The 17,521-nt window shown below is 36.6% G+C and overlaps 3 protein-coding genes and 1 long non-coding RNA gene across 9 annotated transcripts; 3 read left to right on the top strand and 1 right to left on the bottom strand.

The window, feature by feature from the left end:
* Nucleotides 1-689: 689 nt before the first annotated feature.
* On the top strand, nt 690-1,737 carry LOC114874350. Of its 3 annotated transcripts, none has more exons than XM_029183550.2 (3): nt 690-1,255; nt 1,324-1,444; nt 1,506-1,737. In XM_029183550.2, the coding sequence occupies exons 1-3, from the start codon at nt 1,215-1,217 to the stop codon at nt 1,548-1,550; spliced, it is 207 nt and encodes a 68-aa protein (XP_029039383.1). In that variant the 5' UTR covers nt 690-1,214; the 3' UTR covers nt 1,551-1,737. The 3 variants fall into 3 exon arrangements, with proteins under 3 accessions (XP_029039383.1, XP_029039380.1, XP_029039381.1); XM_029183548.2 differs by having other exon boundaries at nt 700-1,255; nt 1,503-1,737; XM_029183547.2 differs by having other exon boundaries at nt 1,324-1,737.
* A 2,053-nt stretch (nt 1,738-3,790) lies between these two features.
* On the top strand, nt 3,791-12,024 carry LOC114874385 (facilitated trehalose transporter Tret1-like). Of its 4 annotated transcripts, XM_029183602.2 has the most exons (4): nt 3,791-4,168; nt 4,410-4,963; nt 9,832-9,952; nt 10,360-12,024. In XM_029183602.2, exons 2-4 carry the CDS (start codon nt 4,958-4,960, stop codon nt 11,784-11,786), a joined length of 1,554 nt encoding a protein of 517 aa, XP_029039435.1. In that variant the 5' UTR covers nt 3,791-4,168; nt 4,410-4,957; the 3' UTR covers nt 11,787-12,024. The 4 variants fall into 4 exon arrangements, with proteins under 4 accessions (XP_029039435.1, XP_029039433.1, XP_029039434.1 ...); XM_029183600.2 differs by lacking the exons at nt 3,791-4,168; nt 4,410-4,963 and adding an exon at nt 5,529-5,618; XM_029183601.2 differs by lacking the exons at nt 3,791-4,168; nt 4,410-4,963 and adding an exon at nt 6,310-6,835.
* LOC114874390 lies at nt 4,521-5,292 on the bottom strand. Its single transcript, XR_003789096.1, has 3 exons — nt 5,201-5,292; nt 5,067-5,134; nt 4,521-4,995 (listed from the first exon to the last, which is right to left on the bottom strand). It is a non-coding gene; the product is annotated as an uncharacterized LOC114874390 (long non-coding RNA).
* A 401-nt stretch (nt 12,025-12,425) lies between the features above and the next one.
* On the top strand, nt 12,426-17,462 carry LOC114874389 (phenoloxidase 1). Its single transcript, XM_046287610.1, has 9 exons — nt 12,426-12,674; nt 12,789-12,981; nt 13,052-13,275; nt 13,428-13,630; nt 13,702-14,119; nt 14,191-14,319; nt 14,696-15,020; nt 16,721-16,953; nt 17,098-17,462. The coding sequence occupies exons 1-9, from the start codon at nt 12,564-12,566 to the stop codon at nt 17,341-17,343; spliced, it is 2,082 nt and encodes a 693-aa protein (XP_046143566.1). The 5' UTR covers nt 12,426-12,563; the 3' UTR covers nt 17,344-17,462.
* Nucleotides 17,463-17,521: the final 59 nt, after the last annotated feature.

Genomic DNA, 17,521 nt, shown 5'->3' with positions numbered 1-17,521 from the left:
AATAATAAAAAACCTAAAGTAAAATAAATACGTATTTAAAAAATAAAAACATATTGAAAACAAATTTTTTTTTAAATTGGTTGTTTTTATGTATAAAAGAATATAGGTTACAAGTTACATTCCTTGCTTGCTTTACTAACCAAATTAGTAAACGTATTCACGAAGAAATGTAGGTATAAACCGAATTCATACTTTTACATGCAGCTAACGCTTGTCTTTTGCCATGATTCCACGTTAGCAGGGATTCTCCTTATACGCCACCTTCTAACCACTAGCTGAACTAAATTTGTCACATGACTTGCTCTGTATTATCCACAAAATGGCGGAACTGCTCTATACGAATGCTTTTACGGGATTCGACTTTTCGTCCTTATATGAGAAGATTTGGGGCTGGGTGAGGGCTCATTCGAAAGAGGAAGGTCCAGTGCAGTACGGTCAACTCATGATTTCAATCACAGCACTCTTTTAGTGGCCAAAAAATGCTTCGATTCCGCGAGTGTATTTTGTCGATTTTTTCCTCTACTTTGGACGCTTATATTACTAAACATCAATATAATTCCACTGAAACATGAGTTGACCGTACTGCACTGGACCTTCCTCTTTCGAATAAGCCCTCACCCAGCCCGAAATTCTCTCATATAAGGACGAAAAGTCGAATCCCGTAAACCCATGTTTAGGCCCATTTTTGCCGGTAAAGTCAACGCGCTACTATTACCCGTGTCTAACCCCAGCTAAACATCGGCTAGATTCATAGTCGCCGAATAAGCTTAGGAAAGTATAATGTACCGATGGCAAGGTGTCCCCTGAAAAGTGCAGATTTACGGCCTTCTCATGGAACATCTTGTCATCGGTGCACAGTAAATGCTTATCGCTGTAGATTCACAGTCGATGCTTAAGAATAAGTCCGCCTTATTTGTAGAAAACGAGTTTTTATTTGCCTTCATTGAGGTTATGCTTTTAAGTCGACGATATTGAGGACTTAAGCACGCGTTTGAAGGTGTTATTGTGCAGTGTTGAACAATTTATTTTGATTAATTGTGGTAAATTATTTTTAAAAATGTACAAAATGGAGTTGGACTTTGCGGATATCGAGAATATCGATGATATCGAGGACATTGATCATAATTTGTATACATATATGTATATCCACGAATATCGAGACGATATATTCGAGACGGAAGTGACTCGTTTGATTGTTTTGTCCGCCTTTTCTCATGGCACCCCTGCGGAATCCACAGACTGGAGAAGAAATAAGGTAATACTGATACTGTTTAGTCGACTGATTGATGCACAAATTAACATGGAATTATTCGATCGACACAGGTACAATGAAATCCAGTTCAGGACCCGACAGATAGTAGAAAGAACGTTCGGTGTTTGGAAGCGCCGTTTTCCATGTCTTACAAGGGGTTTAACAACGAAGTTCTTATGTTCCACAACAACGGTAATTGCATATGCTGTGTTGCATAATTTAGCCCTAATTTTCAATGACATTGTTGTAGAAGAAGATGAAATTGAAAACCAAAATGAAGATGGAGAAGAATTATTAGGAAATGTGGAAAATGTTAATGGCATTGATGGATTTGCTACACGTGAAGCACTCATTGTCCGTATGTTTCATTGAGTAATTGTGTCAAACGAAATGTAATAAGGGGTTTTTTCTCATAGGTATTTCCAAAAACCTATAATAACTTTGTTTTTCGAAACTAATAAAAAATACAAAGGAGTGTTAGTCAATATTCTGAGTGAATGCAAATAATTTAAATAAATAAATATCTCATATACAACTTATGTATGTAAACATTTGCAGAATTATTGCAAAGAGGATTTTCTTCTCTTGTTATACCTCCTCTTTGAACGAGGTTTGTTATGGGCCGCTGTGAAAAATCCAGGCGGGGGTCAGTCAAAACTTAGCGAAAAGGGACGATCTCAACATTCAGAATGAGAGAAGGACAGCATGACTGTAGTTCGTCTCACTCAGCGTTCGGGCGTTGTTGCCTTTTTCGCTTGCCTTCGCTGACACAGTCGAGTGACGTAACCAAGCTAACACCTGATTTTGACTACGATTCCAAATCGACAGCCTTCTTAGTTAGACGCCACCTTATAACTACTAGCTGAACTGAATTTGTCACGTGACTTGCTCTGTATTATCCACAAAATGGCGAAACTGGTCTGTGGGAATGCTTTTACGGGACTACACTTTTCGTCCTTATTTCGCAACAAATGAAGACAAAATAGATCTTAATTTGCAGGTAAGGGTTGTGGCTAGAGCGCTGCACTCATGATTTTAATCACAGCACTCTTTTAGTGGCCTAAAAATGCTTCGATTCCGCGACTGCATTTTGTCGATTTTTTCCTCCACTTTGGACGCTTATATTACTAAACATGAACATAATCCTACTAAAACATGAGTGCAGCGCTCTGCATTGGACCTTCCTCTTTCGAATAAGCCCCGACTCAGCCCCAAATGTTCTCATATAAGGACGAAAAGTGTAGTCTCGTAAACCCATGTTTAGGCCCATTTTTGCCGGTAAAGTCAACGCGCTACTATTACCCGTGTCTACCCCCTTAAGCATTGCTTATTCGAATAAGACGATCTTATTGTTAGTCAAGAACGTCTCAAGTCTTTGCTTAAGTTGCGACTGTGAATACGGCCCCTATGATTACATTTGCTCAGATTGCATCCCTGGTAATATGATAATAGGATAGTAAAAGAGGTCGCCTGAAGTATTTACGCCACCAACTTGCATTATGTATTTCTGGTATCAGCGGTAAAGTTTTGTCCCTTGTATAAAGACATTTTTTGAAAATATCTCGAGAACTAATTATTTTTTGCCGTGGTACCCTAATACTTTTTTACGTAGAATTAACAGAGGAATTGATCTATGCAACAAAAGATGTGCATTTCCATTTAAAAAAATGATGCAATTGCTAATTGCACATGCACTATTTGCACTTAAAAAAATCTAAAGACCTATTTACAGGTCTTTTGCTCATTACACACATTTTCACGCACACAGCCGTCTTCGCTGCAGGAGTCAAGTAAGCGATGCCAGAAATGGAATGTCGACTTCTACATTCTATTGTGACGGCACTTCCTTTCGGGTAGCGTAGCGAGAGGATTACCCTGTACTTACAGACGTAAGTAGTACTAATTGAGCCATTATCTTCCTTCTTTGACATGGGTCAAATGTTCTCCGTTTGAAAACAGTTTCAGGTTTCTCGTTGGTGATTGGATCTAGTAAAAGATGGTAACTGGTTATCGACTGTGGAATGATAATGACTTATCGACTGTGAAATGATGATAACTTACCGACTGTGAAATGATGATAACTTACCGACGGTGGATTGATGGTAATTATTTACCGACAATAATCGCCTATGAATTACGGCTCCGGGAACTGCTCCTAGTATTAGGATATCAGAATATGTAAGGAGGTATGCTTTCACTACTGTTTCCCACCAAATATACAGGTTATATAGGTTAAAAAAAATCATTAATTATTTTACTATTGTTAAAAACTGAACTTTTATTACTGATTCTTGAAAAACAATTCCTGTAGAATTTTCTAAAACCATTTAAGTGCATATTTTATGTGTAATTATTAAGTTATTAATAATTATTGTAGCGTAAATATTCGCATTGAGCGTCTATTGAATTTTCATTAATTTTTCTATAAATAGCAACAATTTATAACACTTTATGACTTTAAAGGTTCAAACTACATTTTTTAATGGTTTTTAGTAACATTTTGTTTATTAATATTTAACGAATATAGATTCTTGTAATCGATCTATACGTCTGTCCCGTCCTTGCATATTTTTATTAATATCTCGAGTTTGCAAAACATTTTATGCTCTTTTATACATGCATTATAAAGAGTAAGATACACGCAATTTTCTCATATGGATTTTAATGACATTTCTGCACCGTACAGAGATGAATCTTCCTCACCACTGTTACTTAACTACATTTGTTCAAAGCGCGATTAGAATGACGCTGTGGTGGCTTAATGTGTACCGACTTGCAATTAACGATAATCCGATTAAGGCCAATTGGGCACGAACGCTTGGTCGTCAAACGTGCTGGAATAAACCTGATTACTAACAGCAGGATAAATACAGTCGTCTGGTAGAATCGCAAGATTCCAGCAAGCTCTTGGGACATGTAGGTAAATTCGTGCGTTTAACGTCAACAAGAGTGCTATTGTATTCATTGATTTATTGTTCAAGACGTAAAAACGAGAAGTGTGTAGTACAGGATGCTATAATTATCATTTTTCAAAATAAGATAGCTCTATTTTTCAATTTAAATTTTCCACTTGGTACCTTACAAAATTTACGATTTTCTTGAACTTCTTTTAATTATTGACTTGACAAATATCTCTCGTCCTTTCGTACCATTATAGATGACCTTGAAGTCATCGCGAGCTTCTTTGTAGCGAAGGACAGGAACACTCCATCATCAATCTTACAAACGAATGTTTCATTGATTGAATTAAAGGAAATTAAACTTCGTATTAGAATAAAAAAATTAAAATTTATTTATCAAATGAAAGCATCATTGTACAGGATACTCTATCTGCTGATAAAACGCAAATGCATTGAATGGAACTGTAAATCATTAACTTTAGTATATTTATAGCTCTGAAGTGAGATTGTATGCTCTACTTATCAGAGATAAGCTTTACTATTTGACAGTAGAATTTAACGTTTTGTAAATGAAACATTCCTAATTGCCGCGTAAAATTAATATTTCAATTACCAACAATCAAATATGTACATATTTAAAAAAAGTACTAATAAAGAATAATTAAATTCTTATTTTATGAAATTTATGTGTTTAAACGTGTGAATTGAAAAGTGCTTGATCAGCAACAGATCTGAAGATATATGATCGCTGGTTCCAAAATCATCAGCAAAAACAACAGAAGTCTTCCTCTTCTTCTTCAGCATCATGCATGTAAGTACAGTCATTTGAGCATAAAATACCTGCTGGTGATACAAAAGAAAGTCAACTGTAATAATACTGTAGCTTATATTATTTAAAAATTCAAAAGAATTACCTGCTTTAATTAAGGGCACACCTCCATTTTATGTTTAGCCTCCGGTACGTAACGTGATTGAAGCATACCTGTCAATTTAGCAATCTGAATATATCTTTCTTTATCGTTTTTATCGATATTATGAAATTACTTACTCTACCAATACTCGCGCATAAGCGAATGAGAGGCGAATGCAACAACTTCAGGCACCTTATGCACCAGACACTTCGCGCCCTTTCGTCCGTCAAACGCGTTGACTCAGCTAACGGGAAGTTACTTTGGAACGTTTATAAATGTCCTAAATAGTGGGAGACTAACGTCGTGATTTTTAGAAAAAGGAAAATAGAAATAGGAAATCATGTTGAATGTGCGTGGACAATGCTTTATCGATGATGTTAGTGCGTTTTGTTCATTTGCAAGCGTTGTCATGGTTCAAGACAAAAATAATCAGAGTGAATGATGAACTTTGTTAAATGAGTCGAAGAAAGCTGCTCGTTACCGTGATTTATTTTGAACATTTATCTTTCTATGCAACGAATCGGAAGTGTCATGACAGAAACTAATAATGGACTGGTGAGTGTTAGCAATTCTATTAATAAGTATTATCATATGTCCGAGTTTTTGTATGTGAAGTTTCTTTGCTGTAGGGTCTGGTTAGGTTATGTTATCTAACACGAGGCCGCGTGCAGTAGAAAAATTGACGATCGAGTGCGCCTGCGCATACGCAACCCGCTTTACACGCATGCTTCCGGGTTTGATATTTCTAGCGCAGGTTTTTTTTTATTATAATTAACTTTCATATTACATTTTACAGTATAAGCGTTCTCTGAAGAGTAAAATAAAAAGTAAATAACGAATAAAATAAGATGATCATTCGTTCGGGATTCTGTATTTATTCTAATTCATACTTATACATATTTTAATTTTATTAATGCTTCAAATGTATTCAGAATAAGTTGAGAGATAGATCAGTATCGTTCGTTTCATGGTATCAAATGTGATACATTTGATACTTTGATGGTATTGAATTTCATCCTGGATGAAACTTAGTATTAATAGCGTGAGCCTGGTAGAAATTGAATCACTCTTGAGTCATACTGAACTAATTATTTCTTATACAAGATGAAATTGAAAGATTTCTTTCTTACTTTAACCTTCTTTTTTATTACACTGTTATTTCTAAAAAAGATACATAAAACGTTAGAGCAACATTTTTATTTACTTATCATATTATGTCTATATAATATGAATTTGTTTGGTTATTCAATTATTCAGTTAAATTCATACTTCTGTACCCTTTTATAAGAGAAACTATAAAGTTTACATATACGAGGAAGAATAAAATAAAAAAAAATATTTAACTACAAATAGAATAAGAAACGACGTAAAATTATGTCAGTATCTGCGAATATATCAAGCTAACGACAATAACAGGATTATTTAAAGCGTATTTCTTGAAGCAAATAAATAAAAAAGCAATTCACATGGTTAATTATATAGTATTCTATTAAATAACGTTCAAGTCTGTTATCCGTTAGAAATGTTTCCATCGTACCGATGTAGAAGTATGTAAATATTTCTGTACTTGAGCAAAAACGTCCTTTTTTCTAGAATATTTCAAATTTGTCCTTAGCATTCAAACACTGGTAATATTTATCAATTTCGACCTTATTCCAAAAACGAATTCGAATCCGAACAGTCCTACTTCGGCTTTGAAAGTGAAACGTTGGTTCTCTTACTTTTCATGAACAATGGAAAGATCGAGAAGAACTCCAGTTTTATACAATTTTGTAAATATTGCTTTTACTTTTCTCTTATTATTTTCTTATTTTCTTCATTCGCGATTAAACATTATTATGTAAATTTAATGAATTATTTCAATTTTTGTATTACCATTATAAATCGGAAGAATTCTGTCTTTTAATTTATTTCTAATCAGTAAAACAATGATACAGAACATAAATTATAAAATTAAAGCAATCAGATGGTTGAGAATGAAATGGAAATTTTTAATTTACAGATTTTTATGTAAAACTTCTTGGAACAGAATCACTGAACCGTTACAACATTTTCTATCGCACACTTGTATCTACGAAGAATAAAATAAACAAAAGTAACACTGACAGCTTTTCTTCCGTTTCTTTTTTATTTAAAATTCATGGTTTTATGCTTCAGTTGAAGGTAAGAACGTTTTAATACATGATAAATATCGGCGAAGAGCAAGCAGCGAATATAAAAGGTCGGCAGAACTTAAAAGAATTTAAAAATTATTCTTATTTTCTTCAAACTAGAAATTTCTTTTTTTTTTAATAATATGTCTGGATAGAATTTGCAGCATTGACAACACATTTTGGTGTTAAAATAAATCCCCTTTTTTCACAATCACATTTTCGTGTCAAACTCACTCTCCTATCTTTTTTTGAAAAATGTAAATTATACAGAATTAGCAATCATATTACCCTATTTAAAAATAAATCCCTTTCTTTTTTTCTGAATAATATGTCTGGACAAAATTTGCAGCATTCCCAATCACATTACGCTTTTATAAAGAATCGCCTTTCCCTTTTTTGAAAAATGTGAACTGTACAGAATTTTCAGCATTAACAATCATATTACCCTATTTAAAAATAAATCCTTTTCTTTTTCTTTGAATCATATGTCTGGACAGAATTTGCAGCATTCCCAATCACATTACGCTTTTAAAAAGAATCGCCTTTCCCTTTTTTGAAAAATGTGAACTGTACAGAATTTTCAGCATTAACAATCATATTACCCTATTGAAATAAATCCCTCTCTTTTTCTTTGAATGATATGTCTGCACAAAATTTGCAGCATTAGCAATTGTATTACCCTAGTAAAATATATCACCTTTCTTTTTTTTTTGAAACATGTGAACTCAACTGAATTTGCAGCATTAGCAATCACATTTCCGTGTTAAAATAAGACGGATTTCTTTTTTTCTGAATAATATGTCTGGACAAAATTTGCCGCATTCCCAATCACATTACGCTATTAAAACGAATCTCTTTTCCTTTTTTTGAAAAATGTGAACTGGACAGAATTTGCAGCATTAGGCTGGATACATACTATCAGTTCGGTTCGATTCTCTGATGCTTTTCAACGCGATGGCAGATCGGATGTTGTATGCCGGAACCACTCTGCGCAGAGTGCGGAGTGTGCACTTGCCGTTTGAGCAATAATAATTGCATAAAAGTCGGGCTCAAAAGAGCGATCTCGCTTTTAATCAATATTGGGGCTTCGGTACGTAACGACACGACGGTAGGCACAAGCTGTAATGAGTTTGTCGCTAATTTATATAATTAAGCCCTGGAAAAAACGAGGAAAAATCTGTGCATCTTTAAAGGGGTAAATGTGGGGGATTGATTAGGCTAATGGCTGGTTCAGACACGGCTAGTAATTTAGTCGAGTGGGGAGTAGCTACTTACTACTAAACCGTTTAGTGCATAGAAAAGTGTCCGGACTAGTACAGTTGAGCTTTGAAAATCAAGAGTTCAAGATATATCCCTTGAATAAAGAAATGCGTCCGGACAGGTCTGTCTCGAAGGCTAGTTAGTGGTGGGGCAAGCCTAGTTAGTGGTGGGGGAAGCCTACTCGACCAGCAAAATCCAATGAAACGGATCGACTCGACTAAACCGTTTTACTAAACTACTCGACTAAACTCTAGTGTCCATACACTAAACTACTCGCCACTCGACTAAACTACTAGCCGTGTCTGAACCAGCCATAAGGGACGGAGTCCACAGATCCAAGTCCGATGACAGACATAGGGTTCCGACATCGACACCTTCAATATCCTTGAAAACCAAGTCAAAGCCCCACATGTCAATCCTTGCACACGTACTGACGCTAACATACGGATATCCTGCAGATGCCTTACAGACGTTCTAAAGATGTCTTATGAATGCCCTAAAGCAGTGTTTCCCAACGTGGGGCCCACGCCCCACAGGGGGGCAATTTGATTGTTAAGGATGGCAATTCAAAAATGGACTCGTCCAGAGTGTAAGTTAATCGTATGGCGACTCTCAGTCGCTACTTTGCAGCAAGCATCAAGCGCAAGGATCTCACTAAATATAAGTAATAAATAATTACTTATAATTAAAATAATATAGAACAATCTTTCATTAAAATTATTTCGTACTTGAATATCAGTTCTCCATTATATGTTTTGAAAATTTACTTACTGTGTTTCCTCAACAATTTCCTAGTGATTTCTTCCTGAAACCTATTATTTAAGTTTCTTCAGTGAACAATTCAATTTTTAAATATTAAAAATTATGTATATGTTACACAGGGGGTATAAGAATTTTAGAAAGGCTTAGGTGGGGCATATTAGGTTGGGAAATACTTCCCTAAAGATATTTCACAAACGCCCTAAAGGTATCTTACATATACCCTATAGATGTCTTATAAATGCTGTTTAATTAAAATACAATCGTTTTTAGTATAATAATATTTTATTCAAAATATACAAAATATTCGTTTAAAATTGCTTCGCAGTTACATTTTTCCTATCAAAAGCTCTTTTTAATCAATTTTGAATTGTCACCTCCGTTGTTCTTTTACTGTCGGTTACATTCTTACTATAAATGTAATATAGTATATTGCTACTTTATGCTTGCGTGCGTTCTCATATCGACAAGTGTAGATATTTTGTATGTAAATATTTGATAAGATGTGATTAAGAACGTGGAACCATATTGGTTTCAAAGAAAGAATATGATATATTCAACCTAGCTTCTATTAGTAGTCTCATTCTTTTTGATAGATTGACGGAGTGAAGGAGGATGCGGATATGAGCAATACTGGATCATACGTGGTATCATTTGAAGATAAACATCAAGAAAGCAGCAGGACACAATGGCGACAATATCTGGCGTGTATTTCTGGTGAGTCTTCGTCTTTAATACAGGGTGTTCGACAACAGGTGGAAGATTTTTTAAGGGGTGATTCTAGGGATCAAAATAAGACGCAAATCAAGAATAACAAAATAGCGTTTGCAGCTTTGTTTTAACCAAGAATCATTGTTGGTTATGACTGTACCTACCCCTGCTAACCTGACGTTCAGTCGTCGGTGCTGGGCAGGTTACAGGTTTTAGGCGCTTCTTACTCGAATTTTTAAACGTTCATTACTGGAAAGCAAAGCCGCAAACGCTAATTCGTCATTCTTGATTTTCGTCTTATTTTGATCCCTAACATCACCCCTTAAAAAATCTCCCACCTGTTGTCGAACACCCTGTATAAAGACAATCATAGAAGAAGACTTGAAAAGTATCTTAAATCTTTTACATTTCAGCAACTATGTCCATGATGGCTGTTGGAACAGTGTACGGATGGACAACGACCTCTCTCTCCCGGCTGACTTCCGGCGACAGCAGCATGCCATTGAAATTAACAGACGACGAAGGTTCATGGATCGTGTCTCTAACGGTAATCGGTTCCATGATCGGCCCATTTTTAGGAGCCTCCTTATCCGATAGATTCGGTCGTAAACGTTGCTTAATGATATCAAGTGGCTTCTTCATCGTTGGTTGGCTCATCGTGTTGTTCGCGAAAACTGTTGAAGCTCTGTACGTATCTCGTGTGATACTCGGTGTAGGTGTTGGAATTTCATACACCACAAACCCCATGTACGTCTCAGAAGTGGCGGACACCAACATCAGAGGAGCTCTTGGTACTCTAATAGCAGTGAACGTGTTCACTGGCTCCTTGTTTACCTGCAGCATAGGTCCTTGGGTGTCTTTCGAAATCCTAGCAGCTATTCTGCTTGCTATACCAGTTTTATTCATCGCCTGTTTCATGTGGTTCCCGGAGAGTCCTCATTTCTTAGCGTCCAGGGGCCGCAAGGCAGAAGCCTGTAGGTCGTTGGCCTTTTTCAAAGGGATCCGCGACCCTAACGAAGCTAAAAGAGAATTGAACCTCCTTCTTCGTAGCGTATCAAGAGAAGATTCATGCAAGTCTCACGCGTCTTCGGGTCCTAGTCAGAGCATGGAGATGCTGAGACAGACCTGGTCGGTCAAGCTGAGAATGTTGTTCTTACCAAACAATGCAAAGGCTTTGAGTATAGTCATTGGTTTGGTTGCAGCGCAGCAACTTAGCGGGAATTTTAGTACCATGCAGTATCTAGAAGTGTTATTCAAAAAGGCAGAAGTTGGTATTGATTCGAATTTCGCTACCATCTTGGTTCTAGCTGTTGGTCTTGTATCTGGAGGTCTAGCTACTGCCACTGTCGAGGGTGCTGGTAGAAGATTACTCCTGATGATCTCTACTTTTGGCTCGTTTGTCACTTTGGCCATTTTGGCTATTTATCTGATGCTCGATGAGAAAGGGATCGATGTCTCTGCGGTGAATCTTCTTCCTGTCATCGATGTGATCATCTTTCAAGTGACTTTTCAAATTGGTCTTGGTACTTTAACAAACACTTTAATAGGGGAATTGTTCCCAACCGAGGTGAAAGGCGCTGCTGGTGCCATTATTACCATCTTCGATGGTTTACTAGGATTTACTGTCTCGAAATTGTACCAGGTGATCGGTGATAGTCTTGGCTCCTACACGGTTTATTATTTCTTCTCGGTGTCTTGCCTCTTAGCCTTTCATATGGTGGTGTTGTTTGTGCCGGAAACGAAGGGTAGAACTTACCATGAGATCCAAGCGGTTCTTAGTGGAAAGAAATTGAATACCTCGAATGAAGCAGGAGGAAGCAATGATAACAATTATGTATGACACGAGGAATTGCACCGTGAACTTTGTACTACACGGTGCTCGTTACGTTCAGTTGACAGTATTGTAATTGTTGACTTAATTACCACGATCTCCTCTTTCGTTAAAACACTTAATGTTTTTATCTACGTTGTTTATTTATGTAAGAAAATAGACAAAGGCAACAGTCACTTATTGATGTACATGTTTTATGACTTATTTTATCTTACATATGAAAAAATAAATACTGTTCTTAAAACTATGAATTCTTATTAATTCCATACAAATAAGACAATTTTTCCTTGCTCTCCTAGCACTTTCAACTTACTCTTAATCAAGAAAAGCTTATATTGCACGTGAGTGTGTGTTTCATCTTTCTTTATTTATTTTTCTACTTTATTTTCAATTCAAAAATAATTTTTCTAATATTAAAGACCCTAAAACGAATAAGTATTTTTATATTTAACTGTAAACACCTAATCGGAATCTATTTCCTTCAAAAACAGGAAAAACAATGCTTTGGATGCGGTTGTGGGTTCACACGTTATTATCCTCAATTACTAACTTATCTTAGATGTATATGTCGGATTTTGCGGTTCACGAAGAGAATCATATCCTGTCCAAGTTCTTATATAAAGCTTGCAACTATCATACATTTCAATAGAACGCTATTAAGCGTTCTAGTCTAACAATATTTCTTTACCTTGCATTTTTAATACGTGTAGGTTCTAATTGAAGTTGAGGTTGATCTCTCTTGATCTCGTTTATTTTTGCCGGTGTTGTTAAATTTAAACAATCAGAATGGCAAGCGATAAAAGGGGTATCCTTTATTTGTTCGATCGTCCAGCTGAACCAGTTTATGTGCCTAAGGGAGATGAAAAGGTTGCCTTTGATATACCACCTAATTATTTGGTAAGTATTGTAATTCAAAAAAATTAATACTTTTTCAAATGGATCTATAGTTACTTTTAGCTAAATTGACTGGTATAACAATTTTATATTAAATAGTACATTTTTTTGGTTCAGCCTGATAGATACCGTTCCGTTGCTACCCAAGTGTTCAATCGTTTCGGTGATGACGCAGAATCGAAGCTTCAAGTGAAGCAAATTACGCTTCCGGATCTGAGTATTCCTATGCAACTTGGACGTAATCAACCCTTCTCACTTTTTATTCCAGCACATCGAAGAGTAGCTGCTCGTCTTATTGATATTTTCATGGGTACGTTTTGGATTTCACTTTATGATAAAAGTACAGTTCATTGATTTATTCGTTGCATTTTCCGTTACAGGTATGAGAACGTACGAGGATTTCTTGTCTGTCGCAGTTTATTGCCGTGATCGTCTGAATCCGAATATGTTTATCTATGCGCTTTCAGTAGCGATACTTCATCGTCCTGATACTAAAGACTTACCAGTACCACCATTAACTGAAGTATTCCCTGATAAATATATGGATAGTGGTATCTTTTCTAGGGCGAGGGAGGAAGCTAATATCGTTCCTCCTGGTTCAAGGGTACATAAATAGTTTCTGAATAAATTAATTCATAATAATTACAGTTAATTACAGTTACTTAGTATTTCAGTTTGTTCTTAATATTCTAAATTCTTGTCAGATGCCAAATTTGAATCATAGCCAGTACTAATAAATATTTTTATCGTTTACAGATACCAATTGAAATCCCTCGAGATTACACCGCTTCAGATCTTGATGAGGAACACCGCGTGGCTTACTGGAGGGAAGACATCGGAATCAATCTTCATCATTGGCATTGGCATTTGGTCTATCCATTTGAAGGAGATATTAGAATTGTTAACAAGGATCGACGTGGAGAGTTGTTTTATTACATGCATCAACAAGTGATGGCTAGGTAAACAGTGAGAAACACGATAGTAACTTATTCAACCAGAACTAGTTATAATCGAAACATAACATGTTCAGATACAACTGCGAACGCTTGTGCAACCGACTTGGACGAGTGAAGAGGTTCATCAATTGGCGTGAACCGATTCCAGAAGGTTACTTCCCAAAACTAGATTCCCTAGTTGCTAGTCGTACATGGCCAGCTCGACCAAGTGGTGCTGTCCTCAAGGACGTCAATCGACAGGTGGATGAATTGGATTTCGATATTCAGGATCTGGAAAGATGGCGTGATCGTATCTTTGAGGCGATTCATACAGGATCTGTAATCAACACCAGAGGTGAAAGAATACCATTGACAGAGAAAAATGGAATTGATGTGCTTGGGAACATAATGGAAGCTAGTATACTCTCTCCTAATCAAAACGTCTATGGTGATCTTCATAATTTTGGTCATGTTGCTATTTCTTATTGTCACGATCCGGACCACCGTTATCTAGTAAGTTAAAGGGGCTCTTAGATGATCAATATATGACATTGTAATTTAATAATTCATTCCTTTCTTTGTAGGAGAGTTTTGGTATCATGGGTGATTCAGCAACTGCCATGAGGGATCCTGTGTTCTACAGATGGCATGCTTTCGTTGATGACGTTTTCCAGGAGCATAAAAACACTTTACCTAACTACACTGTACAACAGGTAAAACGTTCAAAGGATGTTTTTACATCATTGCATCCAGTGCCGGCGTTAGTGGGTGGGGGGGGGGGGGGGGGGGGGGGTGGCGGCGGACAATCGTCCAGGGCGCTAGATCTGTGAGGGGCGCCGCAGCCCGGTGTCCCTAGTAATATCCGTTTGGATGAGTAAAGCTGCTATGTAGTTTAACAATTTTTACAATCTAACTAGAGATTTATCGTTTCATATTACTACCTTGTCTGTTTTTCTTAAAAATTTTAAGCCCCTGAATGGGCGCCACTGATTGCATACTATGTCAAACTTTAAAAGAAATCTCACTTTGATAACCAGGTGCTTTACATAATCTTTGAGACAACCTGTATAACTTAATTGCTCTTTACAGTTGGACTTCCCAGGTATTGAAATAGCTGATGTTGGACTGACAACTAATCAACAACGCAACGTGCTGAACACTTTCTGGACCAAGAGCGACGTAGATCTATCGCGTGGACTTGATTTCACTCCTCGTGGTCCAGTACTCGCTAGATTCACTCATTTAAATCACGCAGACTTCTCGTACAAGATTGTCGTCAATAATCGTAACAATACACCACAAAGGGGCACGGTTCGCATCTTTATCGCTCCCAAGGAAGATGAGCGTGGACTGCCTTACACATTCAGACAACAAAAGAACCTAATGATCGAAATGGACAAATTCCCTGTAACAAGTAAGTACAGGGTGTTCGACAACAGGTGAAAGATTTTTTAAGGGGTGATTCTAGGAATCAAAATAAGACGAAAATCAAGAGTAACGAAATAGCGTTTGCGACTTTGTTTCCCAGTAATTAACGTTTAAAAATTCGAATAAAAAGCACCTAAAATCTGCAACCTGCCCAGCACCGACGTCAGGGCAGCATGGGTGGGTACAGTCATAACCAAGAAGAGAAACCAGAATGCTGCAGTACCGAGAAACAGAATAGCACGTGGTCAGTTTCTACTATTCAATGATTCATGGTTATGACTGTACCCACCCCAGCTGCCCTGACGTCGGTGCTGGGCAGATTGCAAGTTTTAGGCGCTTTTTACTGGAAATTTTTAAACATTAATTACTGAAAAACAAAGCCGCGAACGCTATTTCATTCCTCTTGATTATTATTTTAATCCTTAGAATCACCCCTTAAAAAATCTCCCACCTGTTGTCGAACACCCTGTATATTCTATATGAAAAAATGAATCAAACACGCAATACATACAGGGTGTCTGCGCTAAAGTGTGACAGGCGTTTTATTTCGTAACTATTGAAGATACGAAAAATTGTTTATATAGAAATTGCACGGCACAATGGGGTCTATGTTTTGGCGTGAACGAAAATTTATTTACATTATTAGTTTAAAAGATATGATGGTCTTTGTATAAATGGAACTGTATATTTTCTTTCAGATCATGTGATAGTGCTTTTCAAGAAGAATTCATTAAGCTTTAATATATACACCCGATTTTAATTAGTTTTCAAGATATAACGTTTACAAATTTCCCGATTTTCAGTAGATACCTCTTACGGCTGGTTCAGACACGGCTAGTAGTTTAGTCGAGTGGTGAGTAGTTTAGTGTATGGACACTAGAGTTTAGTCGAGTAGTTTAGTAAAACGGTTTAGTCGAGTCGATCCGTTTCATTGGATTTTGCTGGTCGAGTAGGCTTCCCCCACCACTAACTAGCCTTCGGGACAGACCTGTCCGGACGCATTTCTTTAGTCAAGGGATATATCTTGAACTCTTGATTTTCAAAGCTCAACTGTACTAGTCCGGACACTTTTCTATGCACTAAACGGTTTAGTAGTAAGTAGCTACTCCCCACTCGACTGAACTACTAGCCGTGTCTGAACCAGCCTTTAGTTTGAGCCGCAGGTCGTAAAAGTGGCCCTATTGTAGCGGTGCCACAGTGGGGGACTAGGAACGGCAGACCCAAAGAATAAGAAACCGCAACAATAGGGCTGCTTTTACGACTTGCTACTCAAACCGAGACGTATCCACTGAAAATCGGGAAATTTATAAACGTTATATCTTGAAAACTAATTAAAATCGGGTGCATACATTACAGCTTAATGAATTCGTCTTGAAAAGCACTATCACATGATCTGAAAAAAAATATATAGTTCCATTTAAAAAACGAAACTTGACCATCATATCTTTTAAACTAATAATGTAAATAAATTTTCGTTTACGCCAAAACATAGGCCCCACTGTACCGTACAATTTCCATATAAACAATTTTTCATGTCATCAATAGTTACGAAATAAAACGCCTGTCACACTTTAGTGCAGACACCCTGTATAGCGTAATAATTTCTATTAATTTATCTTCATGGCAATTTTATATTTTGTTAATTCATATGTGGGAATTCTAATGTACATCGATTTGACCTTGCAGTTAAACCTGGTCAGAATACATTTGAACATCGATCATCGGAGTCCTCTGTAACTATACCCTTCGAAAGAACTTTCCGCAATTTAGATGAAAATAGACCTACCGCAAACGGAACATTGGAACCATTCAATTTCTGTGGATGTGGATGGCCACAACACATGTTGGTGCCTAAAGGAAACAAAGAAGGCTTCCCAATGGAACTGTTTGTTATGGTGTCTGATTACAAGGGTGATGCTGTAAGTGTAATCTATAATAAAATTCTTTTCAATTGTAGCTCTTTTCTTCGAAAGTCATAGATGTGTAAATTAATTCAGTGCTTTTTTTCTCGTCCGTACTTGCTTCCTTGTTGAATTAATTTATTTTACAACGTTCATGTTTAGGTCCAACAAGACGAACCAACTGGTTGCAAAGATGCTTCGAGTTTTTGTGGATTAAGAGATAAGAAATATCCGGATGCGCGATCCATGGGATACCCATTCGATCGTCAACCACGTGCTGGTGTTGAAAATTTGTCCCAATTTCTTACCGGAAACATGGCAGTTGCTGAAATAACAGTTCGGTTTTCGGACACTGTTGTACCGAGATCTAGAACTGGAGGCGTAGGAAACACGTTAACTTTTGGCTAACAATATGCGTTTTATGTTCTTTTGTGGATTGTTAGATAAATGATGACATATAATTGCCTAAAATTAAAATAAGTAAAAGAACAAAAAAATTTATAAAAATAAACTTATAATAATTAATATGCATAATGTAAAATACAAAAAAATAAATGATTGAAGGAAAAATGATGTGATTATATTT

Source organism: Osmia bicornis, chromosome 10, assembly GCF_907164935.1.
Source record: "Osmia bicornis bicornis chromosome 10, iOsmBic2.1, whole genome shotgun sequence".
Lineage (NCBI taxonomy): Eukaryota > Metazoa > Arthropoda > Insecta > Hymenoptera > Megachilidae > Osmia > Osmia bicornis.
Note: the sequence above shows the minus strand (reverse complement) of the source record. Positions and strands in the feature narration are given on the sequence as shown.

What these genes read in the sequence shown, in the direction of transcription:
- LOC114874389 (XM_046287610.1), top strand. Translation starts at nt 12,564, where the DNA reads ATGGCAAGCGATAAAAGGGGTATCCTTTATTTGTTCGATCGTCCAGCT. An exon ending in TCTTATTGATATTTTCATGG is followed by an intron (nt 12,982 to 13,051) that starts GTACGTTTTGGA and finishes TTTCCGTTACAG; the next exon opens with GTATGAGAACGTACGAGGAT. An exon ending in CTGATTACAAGGGTGATGCT is followed by an intron (nt 16,954 to 17,097) that starts GTAAGTGTAATC and finishes GTTCATGTTTAG; the next exon opens with GTCCAACAAGACGAACCAAC.
- LOC114874350 (XM_029183547.2), top strand. Translation starts at nt 1,215, where the DNA reads ATGGCACCCCTGCGGAATCCACAGACTGGAGAAGAAATAAG. An exon ending in CAGACTGGAGAAGAAATAAG is followed by an intron (nt 1,256 to 1,323) that starts GTAATACTGATA and finishes CGATCGACACAG; the next exon opens with GTACAATGAAATCCAGTTCA.
- LOC114874385 (XM_029183600.2), top strand. Translation starts at nt 5,574, where the DNA reads ATGCAACGAATCGGAAGTGTCATGACAGAAACTAATAATGGACTG. An exon ending in CAGAAACTAATAATGGACTG is followed by an intron (nt 5,619 to 9,831) that starts GTGAGTGTTAGC and finishes TCTTTTTGATAG; the next exon opens with ATTGACGGAGTGAAGGAGGA. An exon ending in ATATCTGGCGTGTATTTCTG is followed by an intron (nt 9,953 to 10,359) that starts GTGAGTCTTCGT and finishes TTTACATTTCAG; the next exon opens with CAACTATGTCCATGATGGCT.